The following is a 16,555-nucleotide window of genomic DNA, read 5'->3' as shown; positions in this document are numbered from 1 at the left end:
CTACTGACCTCCCAGCTCAGGTTAATTTTGAAAGGGCAGGCACAAAGTAGCTGATGTGACATTATCTCCTCTTACTCTTCTCCATGTTCCCTTGTTCCCCAGACTGGCTGAGTCTAGGTGCTCGTTGCTGGGATGGCTTGTCCCAGTTGGTATTCAAGATTTGAACTCAAGGCCTGGGTACTCTCCCTGAGCACTTCTGCTCAAGGCTAGCACTGAACCACTTTGAGTTATAGTACCACTAATATTCAAGGAGGTTTGAACTCAAGGCCTGGGCACTGTCCCTGAGCACTTCTGCTCAAGGCTAGCACTGAACCACTTTGAGTTATAGTACCACTAATATTCAAGGAGGTTTGAACTCAAGGCCTGGGCACTGTCCCTGAGCACTTCTGCTCAAGGCTAGCACTGAACCACTTTGAGTTATAGTACCACTTGCAGAGTTTAGCTGGGAGATGGAGTCTTAGGGATTTTTCAGCCTGGGCTGGCTTTGAACTGCAGTCTTTGCCTCAAAAGCCCTTTATTATTTCCAATTAAAGCAACAAGGAGATCAAGTAGAATAAGTAGAGCTTACCTGGTCCTTAACAAGAATTGCCAACAAATATTCTGAAATGACAAAACTCATTAGATGTGATGATAATTTTAGCACAGATATGCCCAGTATTTTAGAACCACGTAGTCAGTAGTAGAATACACAACACAAAAACGGCAAAACTTAAAACCTAAAATTTCGACAACGTTTAGACATCTTTGCTAACAAAGCATATCAGCTGGTTGGGCCTCCATTACCAGGGCCTGTGAAAAGAGCAACTTGTTAGCAAGGCACTTTAGAATAGATGGATGGAGTAGTAAACTTAGTGGAAGGTTAAGGGTCAGATGGGGCCAAACCCTTAACCCACCATGTGGCCAAGATGGCGAACTTCTGAAAGAATGCAAAGAAAGCCTGAACAAATAGATCAAGCCTACATTGGCTAGCCTTTGAGAGGGAACCTAGAGGGGGGTCCCTGGGACCCAGCCTGCGTCGCACTCTTCAAGGCACAAGCCAAAAAGTTGTAGAAAAAAAAGGGTAGAAACTTGCCCATGAATGGCAGAGAGAGAGCAAAGAGAGCCCGAAAGTAAACAGACTTCTGATCATTTACCATTGCAGTAGCAAAAACTGTACTTCTGAGAATGGCATAAAAATGAGGCTCTCTGGCTTACCAGGGAGCGCAGGAGACATTTCAAAGGGGTTTCACGGCTCAGGCGTGATTCATAGCACCCCATTAAATGAGTAGAGTCAGTCTGGTGAGTGAAGGAGAGCTGACCAGGCAGAAGCGGCGTCCCGACTTCCCCCAGAGCCCTCTAGAGAGAAATGGCCAAGCCCCCAAAGCCAAGCGTCCTCGGCTTCAGAGGTGACCGGCCTTTCAGCTAAAGGCCGTAGGAGCTCTCTGGCGTGGCGCCACGTCTGGACAGAGACTGAGTGACAGAGAGCCGTAGAGTAGTTTCACTCACCAGAGTAGAGAAGTGGTGTGGACGTGGATGTGAAGACCAGCAATGGTGTCGATGGGCTGTGTCTGCAGCAGACAGACTGGTTCGCAAAAGGCCGTCAGAACTGTGGGTATTCCTCAGAGCAAAAAGGGAAGAACAAAAAAAGAAAAAAGAGGAAAAAAACAGAAATCCCAGCTTTCCTGACTATAAGCCTTTATCCGAGTCACGGCACCATTTATGTTAGGTTTTTAAAAAGAGGTAGCCGAGTAACCATTTATGTTAGGTTTTTAAAGAGGTAACCGAGTAAGAACAGCACCAGCACGCACGTGGTATTCAGGTAAGGGGTAGGTTTATTCAGTAGACCTGCTGGGACCAGGCAAGGTTGGCACTCCACGTGGCTGGGAAAGGCCTGGGAAGGAGAGAGCTGGGAAAGAGAGGAAAGAGCTAGAAAAGAGCAGAGAGAGGGGTAAGAACAGTAGCACTCACGTGGTATTCGGGTAAGGGGTAGGTTTATTCAGTAGACCTGCTGGGACCAGGCAAGGTTGGCACTCCACGTGGCTGGGAAAGAGAGAGGGAAGAGCTAGAGCAGAGAGAGAGCTAGAAAAGAAGAGCAAGAGCAAGAGCTAGAAAAGAAGAGCAAGAGAGCTAGAAGAGCAAGAGCTAGAAACGAACAGAGAGAGAAAAAGAGAGAGTCTGGGCCTGGGCTAGGCCTTATGTAGGGTATGGGCGGGGAAAGGTGTGGCCACATCAAATTCAGATGTGACCTCAGCTGATGCAGATGTGACCTCTTCCAGGTGTCCCAGTTGCCTAGGTAACGCAGGTACTGGGTGGAGACTTTGCTGCGAGGAGGGTGGAGTCTGCTCACCATCCAGGAGCGGACCTTACACATACTTCTTTTTTTTTTTTTGTCAGTCGTGGGGCTTGAACTCTGGGCACTGTCCCTCAGGTCTTCAGCTCAAGGCTAGCATTCTACCACTTGAGCCACAGCACTACCTTCAGTTTTCTGGTAGTTTGTTGGAGATAAGAGTCTCACGACTTTCCTGCCCAGGCTGGCTTTGAGCCTTGATCCTCATATCTCAGTCTCTTGAGTAGCTAGGATTACAGGCATGAGCCACGGGTACCCTGAAAGGTTATTTCATATTCTAAATTGTCAATGTAATTCTCCATAAGAACAGAATAGCAGAGAAATTATACGACCAATTCAAAAGATGTAAACAAAGCACATACAAAATTCAATGTCTCTTTATTCTGGAGTAAAGTCCTTCATCAATATATATCCTGTAAATTTTTACTCCCTATCTGTCTGTGTCTTACTTATTCACTCAATAAATAATGTCGGGTGTGTGTGTGTGTGTGTGTGTGTGTGTGTGTGTGTGTGTGTGTGTGTGTTAGTACTAAGGCTTGGACTCAAGACCTGGATGCTGCCTCTTAGCTTTTGCACAAGGCCAGCACTCTATCATTTGAGCTACACTTCTACTCATAAGAGTCTTACGAACTTTCCTGCCCAGGCTGGCTTGAGCCATGATTCTTAGATCTCAACCTCCTGAGCAGCTTGGATTATTGGCCTGAGCCATTGGTGCCCAGCTCTTCAAGACATTTTAAAAAAAAAAAACATCTTCAGCAGGGCATGGTGGCACACACCTGGGAGTCTCGCACTTGGAAGGCAGAGGTACAAGAACCCCTAGGTTGAGGCCAGTCTGGTCTATAGAGTATCTGTGTCTCACAAAAACAGTGTATTGGGTAGCTAGCTAGCTCCCTGGTAGCATGCACAAGGTTTAATCCTCAGCTCCTCAAACCAACAACCAAAACCCAAACGGAAACTCTTAAAATACCTAGAATAGGAAAAAATTCTTTTTTAAAATTTTAATTTTTTATTTTGTTGTCAAGGTGATGTACAGAGGGGTTACAGTTACATAAGTAAGGTAGTGATTACATTTCTTGTCTAACTTGTTACCTCCTCCCCCATTTTTCTCCCCCCTTTCTCCCTCCCTCCGCAGGAAAACAGTTCTTAAACTGATATAGGGAATTTATAAAAACTCAAATTCAGCACTATACTTACTGACGAAATACCAAGAAATGTTTCCCAAGGCAAAGGAACAAGCGAGACCATCCTTCCTTGTACCCTATATTAGCTAATTGAACACCAAAAAGATTATAAAAAGAAACACAGTTTTTAGAAGAAATACTTTATTTGATTCACAGATAAAGAAATATTCAAAAATCTTACTCTATCTGGTCAACTAGAAGCAGCTTACTAATGGAATGCAAAGTTAATGCTCAAAATCAATTGTTTCTACATTAAAGAAATAATTGGGAAAAATGAAATGTAAGTATTATTTACAATAATATAAAAACATAGTGATAAATTTAACAAAGTATCTGCAAGATGTGTGCAACAAAAACTGTGAAACGATTTCTGTGATAAACTAAGCAATTTCCAAATAGATGGAGAAATATGCCATGTATTCAGATTGTAAAATTCAATATTATAAAACTTTTCAGTTTTTCCCTCAAATTACTTACAGATTCAATGCATCTCCAATTACAATAGATAGAAAGTCAAATGCAAATTGCAAAATATTTTTTTGTGTGATACTAGGGATTGAACCAAGAATTTGTCCACTCACCAATCTTGTAAAAAGGAAATAAAGCTGGAAATGCAAATTACCTGATCTGATGACTAATTATAAATTATAATAATCTATAGAATTTGGTATCAGCATGAAGACAGACACATAGGTCGAGTGGCTAGAATAGAGATTCTAGAAATAGACTCCAATTCATGGCACTCAATTGGTTCTGACAAAGAGGCTGGAACAAATCAACAGTAGAGGAAAGTCTTTTTGAAAAAATCCTGTTGTGATGACTGCATATCTGTATGGGGCAGTACAAATACTGGTCCAGTCATACCATGCACAGTAATTAATCTAAGATAAATTATAAAGCACAATCTGTAGCATATAAAACTGTCCAATCTCAAAATAAGAAGAAAACAGGAATATATTCATAATTTTGGAGTGTGAAAAATTTCTTAGACAGGAATTAGAAATAGGTGGTTATAAAAGAAAAGGTAGCTATATTGGACTTCAACAAAAAGTCGGCATATCTACTCTCCAAAAGACATTACTAATTGAGTGAAGAGGTAAGACAAAGATCAGGGGTGAATTTTTGCATGATATATTTTTGACAAAGGACTTGATTCCAGAAAGTATTCTTTTTTCTTTTCTTTCTTTCTTTTTTTTTTTTTTTTTGTTTGGTCATGGGGCTTGAACTCTGGGCCTGAGCGCTGCCCCTCAGCTCTTCAGCTCAAGGTGAGCACGCTACCACTTGAACTACAGTGCCACTTCCAGTTTTCTGGTGGCTTATTGGAGATAAGAGTTTCACAGAAAGAAGTACAAAATGTCATGTCAAAACCAGCTTTACAATGTCGGTGGGGGGTGGGGGGTGGGGGGGTATGATTGGGTGGGAGGGAGGGGGGAGGCTGGGAAGGGAGGTGAAGGGTAAACAAAGGAGGAGGCTGCAATGCTTGGTAAGAAATGTATGCATTATCCTGCCCATGTAATTGTAACCCCTCTGTACAGTATGTTCTCAAATAAAATAAAATTAAATTAAAAAAAAAAAAAAAAAGAGTTTCACAGACTTTCCTGCCTGGGCTGGCTTTGAACCGCAATCCTCAGATCTCAGACTCCTGAGTAGCTAGGATTACAGGCATGAGCCACTGGCGCCCAGCTCAGAAAATATTCTTATAGCTCAATGATAAAAATAGGTATACCAAATTGTATGGGGAAAAGACTAGAATAGGCACTTTATTATTTATTTATTTATTTATTGCCAGTCCCTGGGCTTGAACTTAGGGCCTGGGCACTGTCCCTGAGTTTCTTTTGGCAGCACTCTACCTTAAGCCACAGCACCACTTCTGGCTTTTTCTGTTTACGTGGTACTGAGGCACTTCATAAATTCTAGGCAAAGATTCTACCACTAAGTCACATTCCCAGTCCATATTTTTTTTAATTTTTTGAGAATTGTTATTATAAAGGTGATATACAGAGAGGTGACAGTTAGGTAAGTCAGGTAATGAGTACATTTCTTTTTGGACAATGTCTCCATTGTTCTCTCCCTCTCATCCCCATTCACAAGTTGTATAGTATAGTTCATTTTTAACATAATGTCCACTGGGTACCATTGCTGCATTTTTTCAATCCTTTGTCCCCCCATTTCTGTGCCTTCCCTTACCCTCCCAAACACAAGACAGAAAAAAACAACAATGAAGAAAAAAACATCTTGTTTCCATTTCCTGGCATTCTATACGTATTATTTTATATCATAAAGGCACATAGGTATTGTGCCTTTGTGCTCCTCTCCTAAGAATATCCTCCTTTTGTCTCACTGTGTGTGAATGCTTAGAGCCCTATATAGTTTATCATCTCCCCATGTATTTAGATCTAGCTTCTACATATGAAAGAAAACATGCATAAAATAGGCACTTTCAACACCCTAAAAGGTGATTGATGGGCTGGGAAGGTGGCTCAGTGGTTGAATGCTTGCCTCGCATGAATGAGGCCCTGTGTTTGATTTCTTAGCACCGTGTCAGCAGAAGTGGCTCTGTGGTTCTAGTGGTAGAGCGCTAGCCTTGAGCTGAAGAGCTGAGGGACAGTGCCCAGGCCCAAGGTTCAGGCCCTACAACTAACAACAACAACAACAAAAAAGTGATTGATATCTCTACCTATCAAAGGAAAACAAATTAAATTCTACCTACAAGAGCTTAACGGGAAAGGCATGGTGCCCCCAGTGGAGAGGATCTGATGAGTCAGCCCTCACATTGGAAAAAAGGAACAACCATTGGAAATTATGTGGCAATTCCTTATTATGTTAGACATCAACCTAGTTGGTGTCAACTGACTGACCCAACAATTCTACTTCAAATACCCCAGGAAATAAAACATAGATCCACAAAAGATTGAACAGGAATATTACTGGCAGACTTTTCCCAGACAGCTGAAAACTGGGAGCAACCCAAATGTGTGGAGGATAAGATTGTGCTACATGCATACATACATACCCAGCAACAAAAGGACCTGAGCCACCAAGGCACTCAGAATATGCTCATAGGCTAACACAGCCAGGAACCAGTGCATAATTCCACATAGATGAAGTTCAAGAACGGCAAGAACTAATCTACAATGGTGAAAATAGAACAGTGGGCTGGACTGCTTCTCCACCAAGTGTGAGTGCCTGAGTTCAATCCCCAGTACTGCGCCTCCCCTCATCTCCCATTCCCTCCCCCACACAAAAAGAAAAATTTCTAGGTGAGTAGTGGCTGCTCAGGAGGAACCAGGTTGACTTAAAGAGGCATAAAGCAATTTGCTAAGGTGATGAAAACATTAATCATTTCAACTGGGATATGAATTACATTAGAGTAAACATTTGTCAAAACTTGTAAGCTTAGCTTTAAAGACCTGGGAATGTCTCTGTATGTAAATCATACCTCAATTCATATGAATGTGTTTTGCTTGGAATATCTAAACTTAAAGGGAAAATTCTATTTGTACAAATTCGCTGAGAGGTAAAAACATGACACTATTACAAGAAAGACCATCAGATCTTTTCTCAGGGGACTTAGCATGGATCATGCATTTAGAGGATTGCAAAAGACTGCAATAGAAATTTATGCTGAGATAATTGACATAGCATAATACCTGATTAAATTAAAGGCATTATCTCCCCCACTCTGCATTTGGCAGGTTGACACATACTAGTTGTACTGGGTGAAATAGTGTCCCCCTTAACATTCATATCTACACAGAACTGCAGAATGTGAATGCCTTTGGAAAGAGAGCCTTTGAAGATGTAATTAGCTAAGATGAGGTCATACTGGGTTACGGTGGGCCATAAATTTCAATGACTAGATTGGTAAGAAGGCTATGTGGAGACACAGGCACCCACAGAGGGGGAAAAAGGCCAGTGGGCACTGCAGGAAGGCTGGAGTGAACCAGCTGCTGGCCAAATGATGCGGAGGCGTGCTAGCAACCACCAGAGAACGAGCAAAGCAGCCTGCAACAGATTTCACATTGTCTTTTGGCCTCTGAGACAGAACCAACTGCTAATACCTTCCTTGCCCACTTCTGGTCTCTTATGTAGGAATCCATTTCTGTGATTCTAAACTACTAACTGTGAAGTAATTAATCAGGATAACATTAGGAAAGGAATATCAAAGAACAGTTGAAGAATTCAAGCATCTGTCTGGTGCATTCAGATAGACTGGAATCAAAAACAAATAAAAATATGTCTAAAATGACATATAGTTTTAAATTTCATGTATGTATTTATACACCTCCAAATATCAAATTCTTCTTATGCACAAGTTGGAAACGTGTAAATGAGATTAATTGAAGATCTTGTTGGCCAGCTTTTATCGTGGTTTTCGAATGCATTCATACAGCCTGTCTGCACCTGGGGTGAGGGAAAGGGGTGCAGAGCATGCTCCTCTGGGTGGCTGTGGGACAGAGAAAACTGTTTCTCAAAGAGCAACTGTGTTCCAGAATATGGAATTCTTGTGATTTATTTTGCTAGTCTGGATCAATTAGATGAAGGCTTATTAAATGCCCCAACCCGAGCATTTCCATTTCAATTGGTTCAATCCAATCCAATCCAGTGCAAACCAAATTCAATAAGCATCTATTGAGCACTGTCTCTGGAACATCTTTCTGCTGTGATCACAGCTCTGGTTCATCTTTATTGACTGCCTCTGCCCCTCGGGTCTCATAGCAAAGATACTGTTTGGAAACCTATTATGAAATATATCAAGCGATTGGTAACAAGACCATCATAAAAGAGATGGATGGCTGGGATGGAGACTTTTCCTGTACTGACCTTCCTATTTTAATAGACTCTAATGTCCACACTTAAATTGAGGTTCTTAGAGTTTGGGGTTTGCTGCCAGGTAGAAAGGTGTCACAGTCCTGCTATTAAAAAAAAGTGACAGGAAGAATGAAAGCATAAAACTAAGACTCCATCAGATTCTGGGAAGATGGGCACATTTGTCCTGTCCCATGGTTCTTCAGTATGCACCAGGCATGTGCTTGGTTTGTTTTCTAGAATGTGTCCCGTGGGTCTGCAGAATGAAGGTCCACTGGTTGTAATACTTGCTTCCCATTCACTTTTTGTTGCTGCTGAGGAAGGAAATCCACAATCTACTGTTTATCCCTCTAGAGTTAGACTAGATCTTCAATAATGAGAATTCTGAGGAATCATCTTTTCAATCATTTAATTTAAATTCCTTTTTTTTTTGCTTGAGATAGGGTCTTGCTAGGTAGTGCATACTTACTTTGAATTTACTCTGTGGCCTAGACTGGCTTCAAACTCATGATCTTCCTGCTTTAGCCTTCTATCTGCTGGGATTACAGGTATGCATCACCATGTCCAGTCAATATTTAGAATCCAGCTATTCTGTGGAACATAGGGTTATTGCTTTGTGCTTTTGTATTGAGCTGGCCATTAGACGGTCTGTTTTCCCATTAGCTTTTCCATATATGACTCATAATCTAAATGAGATGGCGTGCCATTAACTAAAACTCCTAAATTATTCTCACACCAGAAAGCTTTCCTATTGAGGAAATGTGCACGTTTCTGAATAGTATTTTATCGTTTTAAGATTTTATATAATTGATTTGATAGTCTTTATGACTAAAAGTCTTGGCCTCTCTCTTCTGTAGCACTGGTTGGAGACTAGAGTTATCTGCTTACTTAACGGGCCTGCCTTTGAGATCTCTATGTCATCAGGGAGACTATGACGTCACTGGATTCAGTCTGCAGATCCATGTTGTCATTAACCATGCAACTTGCAATCTGCATGCTGTCTCATGAGTTGATTCTACTCAAAAGTACGAGACTGTCAGAGACATGAAGTCATCCCAGGGAACATGTTAAACACTGTGCAGGAATCAAAATAGACCAGGAGTCAAAGCATCCTCTGATTTCCAACCTCATTACCTTACCACCCTACTTCACCCCAGGACATGTAGTTAGATTAAGTGTAGAACTCCAAGAGAATTTGCTCTTTGGCAGTCAACTTCACATTTTATGTACTCACTGGCTTATTTGATCATCAGTTCTGCAGCTCATTATTATGGTTATTCACATCCAAGATCCAACTTGTTTTGAAAACTGGGATAAAATATGTCCCTTCTGCTCTTTTAATAGTTTTCTATTTCGCTGAGTCCCCAGAAGTTTTCCAGGAGCAGCTTAGGGATCCTATTTCCTAGACCCCCAGCTGCCCCTGGGGTGCTCATTATGGAGCCTGAAGAGATCTGAACTTTTTTGGGGGGGAGGGGTCCGGTTGTGGGGCCTGAACTCTGGGCCTGGGCACTGTCGCTCAGGTCTTCAGCTCAAGGCTAGCGCTCTACCACTTGAGCCACAGTGCCACTTCCAGCTTTTTTCTTTTTGTTTATGTGGTGCTGAGGAATCGAACCCAGGACCTCAGGCATGCAAGGCAAGCGCTTTACCACTGAGCCACCTTCCTAGCCCTGAGATCTGAACTTTTTAAAACACATGCTGGAGGCCTTGTCTCCCTATGTCAGGCCTAACTTATCACAGCTCTTGTATTCAGCCACCTCTAATTTGAAATCCCTCCCTCTTTCTATACAAAACAGAACTAAAACTGCTCAGGAGTCCTGTTGGCGTCTCCCTATCCCCTGCTGACTACCCAGTTCAGTTCGAGCGGTGGGTTCATTCCATCCTGGATCTGCTTGCCCTGATGACTAGCAATGTATCCAAGCACCTGCCCTTGTTCTCTTTGCCTTTTGTGACTGTGTTGTTTGGCTCTGTGATGTCCCCTCCTTGCTTCTGCACGAGTACTAGGCTTGTCCTAGACAGCTTATCCTTGTCCCTGGGGCCCGGCACGAATGCCTGCATGCCCAATAAATATTCATAAAGCTATAGATTTCCACCAGGTAAACTCTGAAAGCTAATTAAGAATTGATTTAGCTTTGGTTGCCTGGCCTCAGGAGACCTTTGAGATGGGGAAGACCTGCAAAATGATCCAGGAAGCCCCATTTGCTGGCTGCTAATCCATGACAGAGGACAGAACAAAAAGGTGAGATTCTACTCCCTCCCTCCCCTTTTTTGACCTTTACTTTGGCAACTAAAAAGTGAATATCTGCCATCGTGTCAGGGTATTCCTCTCCCTCCTTTCATTTCATGAGTCAATCAAATATTGTCTGAGGATCTCTGTAAGCCAGACCCAGTGAGGTCACAGACACCTCCACCCTGCCAGACACAGGGTGTGTGTCTCAGGCTAAGTATAGGCTCCCAGTCTTTTTGAGGAGTATGACAGATTAATTAACTAATTATCTTGAAGTAGCTGTACAAAGGGGTTTCAATTCAACATGTCAATTTATGAGTACAAAGCATCTTGATTCATGTCAGCCCTTCCACCATTCTTCTCTGTTTCCTAATCCCATCCATCTGCTCAGGTCACCCTGTGCTCTGTTCACATATGTATGTTGTATATTATGGAGAAGTTAGCTGTTAAGGTCTAATATCTCCAAGTGGAGGCAGAAGCCATGGGTAATGGCACTCCTTGAAGTGGCAGAGGCTGAGAGGGAACTACCTGGTGACTTGTGGCAAGACTGGGAGCCTTCTAGACTGTTATCTGCACAGGTTTGACAGTTCTCCCCCCCTCCTCCTTGGCACATTACAATACTTGCCTTAAATGTTTGAACAGAAACTTAGCAAAGTGATATGAGTGCATGATTCATTCATTCATTCATCCATTCATTCATTTATTCATGCTCTTGTTGTGACTTGGTACTATGAGCTGGGTGTGCATGTAACAGTGGGCACCAGGAACAGTGCTCACAGTTTGGGGACATGGGTGTGAGCCAAGAATGGACATAGGCTAGGGGACTAGGATTCCTGCCTTTCAGCACTAGTGTTCTCTGAGGGAAAAGAAGAGGGGCTTGTTCCAGGAAGAGTCTTTGGGCTGCAGACTCTGTCTTTGTGGTTATTGTCCCTGTCCCTGTATGCCTTGAATGTTTGCAGTGTCTACCTCCTCTGCAGGGGTGACCAGCAGCAGACTGAGAATGATCTGTGACATGGGATTGGACAGTGCTGCATGCCAACAAGACCCACAACATGCTGGGGGACTCGTGGCAGGGGAAGAGAGAGTGGAGGTGGCTGCAGCTTTGCCTCTCCTTCCCCTGACTCCTGACAGTGCCTGCGTTCATCTTCACATCCCCAGTGTTTAGAATAGCACCTGAATAGTAGGTGTGCAGATAGATAAATAAGGAGAGAATGAGAATAGTCTGTTTCTAACCAATATTTTCCCTTTTGACTGATAAGAATTATGTAAGTTTATCTGTTTTGGGGAGGGCAAGGGGGAAGCACAGAAATGGTAGGACCAAGGGTGGACAAATGTAGCAGTGACGCTTACTAGACACTATGCTGAAAATGAATTACACAACTTGTAGTGAGATGGATGAGAGGGAAAAACTGGGAGAGAGTGAGGGAAGGGGTGACGCTGAGCAAAAAGAGATGTACTCATTATGTGACTTATGTAACTGTAACCCCTTTTAATGTCCCCTTTGCAATCATAATTAAAAAATAATAATAATAAATTGTGTTTTGAGCCTGGTCTTGTAGCAGCTGTTAACTGTGGGCGATCAAAAGGTGATCAGTATGGGAAAACTGCTCACAGAGGTATTGACCTCTTCACCTGTCTGACATCACTCAGAGACAGCTGAGACGCCTTAGTGGCCAGAAGTGAGTTCAAGTCAGGTGGCTCACACCTGTAATCCTAACTTACCCAAGAGGCTGAGATCTGAGGATCACAAGTCAAAGTCATTCTGGGTAGCAAAGTCCATGAGACTCTTAAGCTCCAATTAATTACCAAAAATCTGTAAGTGGAGCTGTGGCTCAAGTGGTAGAGCACTAGCCTTGAGCCAAAGAAGTTCAGAGATAGTGGCCAGCCCCTGAGTTCAAGCCCCAGACCAGCACCAAATAAACAAACAAATAAATAACTTCAGTGGCATTTAGTTTTCTTTCCTGGAAGATGGAGGAAAAGTTTCCTGGGTGTCTTGCTTCCGCCTGTTCTCTTCACCCCTTCTTTTGTCATATTCAGTGACAGCTTGACTTTCCTAATATGGAAAGATCCTGGGGTGCTCTTGGTGAAATGAAAGTGGAAGTCAACCAGTGAGCTATGACCATGTCCAGCCAGCATGTGAGGACGGAGACCCACCGCCTGCCTTTCCTCCTAGCCTCCCAGCTTTGCAGAGAGCAGAGCCCTTTCTGATATCAGGGTGCTGTTGGAAGGTTCACCTCTCCTAAAGTGGACGCTGCCTAGATGAGAGGCAGGTGCCATACTGTAGACACACCAGCCCAGGAGCCTACTATTGTTTAAATGCATGCTTTTGCTCAGAAATCAAATGAGCCAGCACTGGTGGCTCATTCCTGTAATCTTAGCTACTTAGGAGGCTGAGATCGGAGCATCACGATTTGAAGTCAGCCCTGGCAGAAAAGTCCATAAGACTTTTATCTCCAATTAACCACCACAAAACTGGAATTGAATCTGTGGTTTCAAGTTGTAAAGTGCCAGCCTTGAGCACAAACACCAAGCAAGAAAAGAAAGGCACTGTTTCAACCCCCAGTACTGACAAACAAAATGAAATAATCCTGTGTGATGTCTTTGAGATGTGACAAGATGGTAAAAAATAGAGCTCCTATTGTCTCTGCAAGAACAAACAAACAAATAACCAAACACTATCACATAGGGATGTATAAATTATAAAGGGCTCTCATGGGCATTCTCCCATGGGAATCTCCATGTCTGGTAAAGTGTACCTGGTCAATTCTGGTATTTCCATTTGGCAGCTCAGGACACTAAGACCCCAGGGTCTACTTACTCCCCTCACAAACCAGCCTTCCTGATCCTTGCACACCTATGGTCCTTGTCTATTGGAGAGGCAAAACTTTCAGCTACCAATCACTGAGGTCCAAAATCAATGTCAAGATCACTATGCACAAGGGATAGTAGGAGAAAAACAAAGGAGGGGTAATAATGTTCCATAGGAAATGTACTCATTACCATACTCATGTGAGTGTAACCCCTCTGTACAGTATCTTTACAAACAAAAAGATCACTATGCACTTGCTCTTGACTTTCACTTCTAAAATGTGTCTGTCCTCAATGTCCACCAAGGTGTGGGCATTGGTTCCAATGTTGTTTCATATGAATTTTCTGTTGACTGCTGTCTGGTGCTCATGTGGCTTGGGAGACATGGTGGCTCTTTCAGAGGCAGTGAGTTCTTCCAGGGAAAACACTGAGTCTCTAGCACTAAATGACTCAGATACTTTTTTTTCCCCCAAAGGGTATCATAATGAAGACATCAGAGTTATACTTGTCTATACTTCAGGGAGAATGACTATGTGCCTGAAAATCCAGGGAATGTTTGTGTTGGAAAGGTTGTTGCCTTGGGAATTCACATGGACCCCAAGACTGGTGACTGGTTCCCCCTGATGAGCAGTTTTGTGATTGGTGTTATTTGACTCTTGTCTTCTTCTTGTTTGAGTTTTAAGGATTTTTCTTGGCAAAATCCTCGAAGGAATTTAGGTCTGCAGTTGTTTCCCCCCCCCCCCCCCCCCCCCTCACACACACACATACACAATCATCTTGAAAGTTTGCTTTATAGATAAAGGCTGAGCAAGGAGCAACCCAAACACCAAACCACGAGGGCTTTCGCAAAACTAAACATAAAGTAAAAATAGAGAACAAAACAGGAAACAGTGGTTTGCTAAAAAAGAAAAGCAATACTTGTAGTTGCCTGGCAAAGTCCCTTCCCTTGCTTGGCAGAATGCAAGTTCAGAGACGTCCCCTGCCAGCACTGCCCTGGTGCTGGCTGCACTGATTTTTTTTTCTTTTTCTTTTTGGCTGGTCCTGAGACTTGAACTCTGAGCCCAGGCTCTGTCCCTGAGCTTCTTTTGCTCAAGCTAAGCACTCTACCACTTGAGCCACAGTGCCACTTCCAGCTATTTCAAAGTAGTTTATTGGAGATGAGTTTCATGGATTTTCCTGCCCAGGCTGGCTTTGAACTGTGATCCTTAGACCTCAGCCTCCTGAGTAACTAGGATGACAGGCATGAGCCACTGGCACCAGCCTGCATTAATTATAAATGATAGACATTTGCATAGGTTCTGGAGGACATTACACTGTCCTAGCCAACCAGGCATCTCCAACTCCTCCCACGTCAGCTATCACTTAGCATCAGTACCATCTCTTTGCAGCCACCAGAGCTGTGGAGACGTGGCCTGAGAGATCAAATTTCCCCTTTTCCCAAAACCTGCTCCACTGCTAGCTCTCTGCCTTTTCTCCTGGCAACCCAGAATGAGAATTTAGGGGTTTATGCAAAGAACCCTGGGGTGTGATCTGCACTCAGCCCACTAATAAATGATCTCATATATATAGCTCTTCCTTGTCTGCCCATCTAGATCCAAGGACAGCTACGCTCATCTCAGAACCATTGTGAAAAATACAAGAGGTGGAGTAGGTAAATTTTGGCAGACTTGTTTGGCTACATGTGATGCCCTTATACTTTGCTGGGGTGACCTTCTTTGTGGAAAGTGGCTACTGACCCATGTTCGGGGATACTCGGATCAAAGCATAGTGTTGGATGTGGTGGCTCATACCTGTAATCCCAGCTATTTGGAAGGTGAGATTGGGGGTAGGACAGTTTGAGTAAAGCTAGGGATAAGGTTAGGAGAGCCACTAACAACCAGTAAGCTGAGTGTGGCTGTAACAAGGTATCAGTAGGAAGATCATGGTCTGAAGTCAGCCTCTGGCAAGAACATGAGATCCTACTTAACAAAAATAACTAAAGGGGGAAAATGTCATGATTGTTTATAACCCAGCCACAGAGACAGGAGTGAATGGCTGTGTATTTTTATTACCATTTAAAAAATAATCATCCAAAGCGAAACTGAGACACTGAGTTGCAGGCAGCAGCATCTTGTGGTTGGTGACGTTGCTTCAGTTGTGTTTGGAGCCGGATTCCATTATCTTCTTTGCTGTTTCCTCCCTTATTGTCATCTCCTGTCAAAGATAATGATCTTTGAAATGGCACTAGGGAGCCAGGATAGCGACCCCAGGGGCCCAGTGCATGGTAAATGCCCTAGGGGTGCCCTCCCAACTGCTTCTCAAACTGATCTGATCTGGGTTGTCCTTGCAAACCAAGTAAATGCTCTGTTTGTTTTGTTTTGCTTTGTTTCGTGTCTGGACTAATGGTTAGCATCTCTTCTGCTTGTGAGTGATTTGCCACCTCATTCCGTAAGACTGGCACCTGCCGAGATGCAGACTCCGAGGACCCCAGGGAAGCGAGGCCGGCCCCCCCTGCACGCCACGCCTGGGAAGATGGCTGTTCATAATCTTTATTCTGTTTCCACTGCTCCTTTACCAGCCCTGAAGATGCCAAAGAAAAGAGGGCGGAAACCTGGGTACAAGGTACGACTCCATCCTCTCCTTCTCCACAATGGTACAGGGCTGGGTTCCCCAGGAACTCGGGCAGAACTGGACTCCAAAATGCCATGAAGGAGAAGTTGGTAAACCCAGGATCACAAAGAAATATGTCTCAGTAAAGCATGGGACAGACAAGGCCGCATGCTTAGCACAGGGCAAGCTCTTGTGTGCGTTTTTATAAGAGGAGAAAGCAAACTAACCAGCTGGGGAATTATAAGGAGAGAAGATTTTAGGGGAATAGCTGGATTCATGTGGTTAAACGTCACTGTGTGTCAGAGCCTGAGCTGTTCCCTTTTGGTTCTGGCTGGAGTGGTTCTTGGAGCCACTTTCCGGAACTCATTCACCATTTCTTTTAGTGGAAGCAGATGATGTTCCTGAGACATTGAAATGAGTACTGTGAGCAGACCAGTATCAAAGGATGTAGAAATGTCTTCTGGAACATGGGGAGCCAGTCATGAGAAGAATCTAGGGTGCTAATCAGAGTTTCCTGCTTAGAAATGGGTGTTGATGTCACGTTTGGCTACAAAGAGGCATATGAGGGAAGATTAAAATCATAGGACTCTTTTTATCTTTTTGTGCTGGCACTAGAGC

The 16,555-nt window shown here is 43.4% G+C and overlaps 1 protein-coding gene across 2 annotated transcripts in view; it reads left to right on the top strand.

Moving 5' to 3' along the window:
* The window catches only part of Scml4 (Scm polycomb group protein like 4), a 74,507-nt gene that overhangs the window by 23,228 nt on the left and 34,724 nt on the right, over positions 1-16,555 (top strand). For both annotated transcript variants that reach the window (XM_042673879.1, XM_042673872.1), the window contains exon 2: positions 15,738-15,949. In XM_042673879.1, the coding sequence (XP_042529813.1) occupies positions 15,797-15,949 (153 nt within the window). In that variant the 5' untranslated portion in view covers positions 15,738-15,796. The remainder of the gene's footprint in view (positions 1-15,737; positions 15,950-16,555) is intronic.

The sequence above is a fragment of the Dipodomys spectabilis genome, unplaced genomic scaffold, assembly GCF_019054845.1.
Source record: "Dipodomys spectabilis isolate Male_0828 unplaced genomic scaffold, ASM1905484v1 ptg000001l, whole genome shotgun sequence".
Lineage (NCBI taxonomy): Eukaryota > Metazoa > Chordata > Mammalia > Rodentia > Heteromyidae > Dipodomys > Dipodomys spectabilis.
Note: the sequence above shows the minus strand (reverse complement) of the source record. Positions and strands in the feature narration are given on the sequence as shown.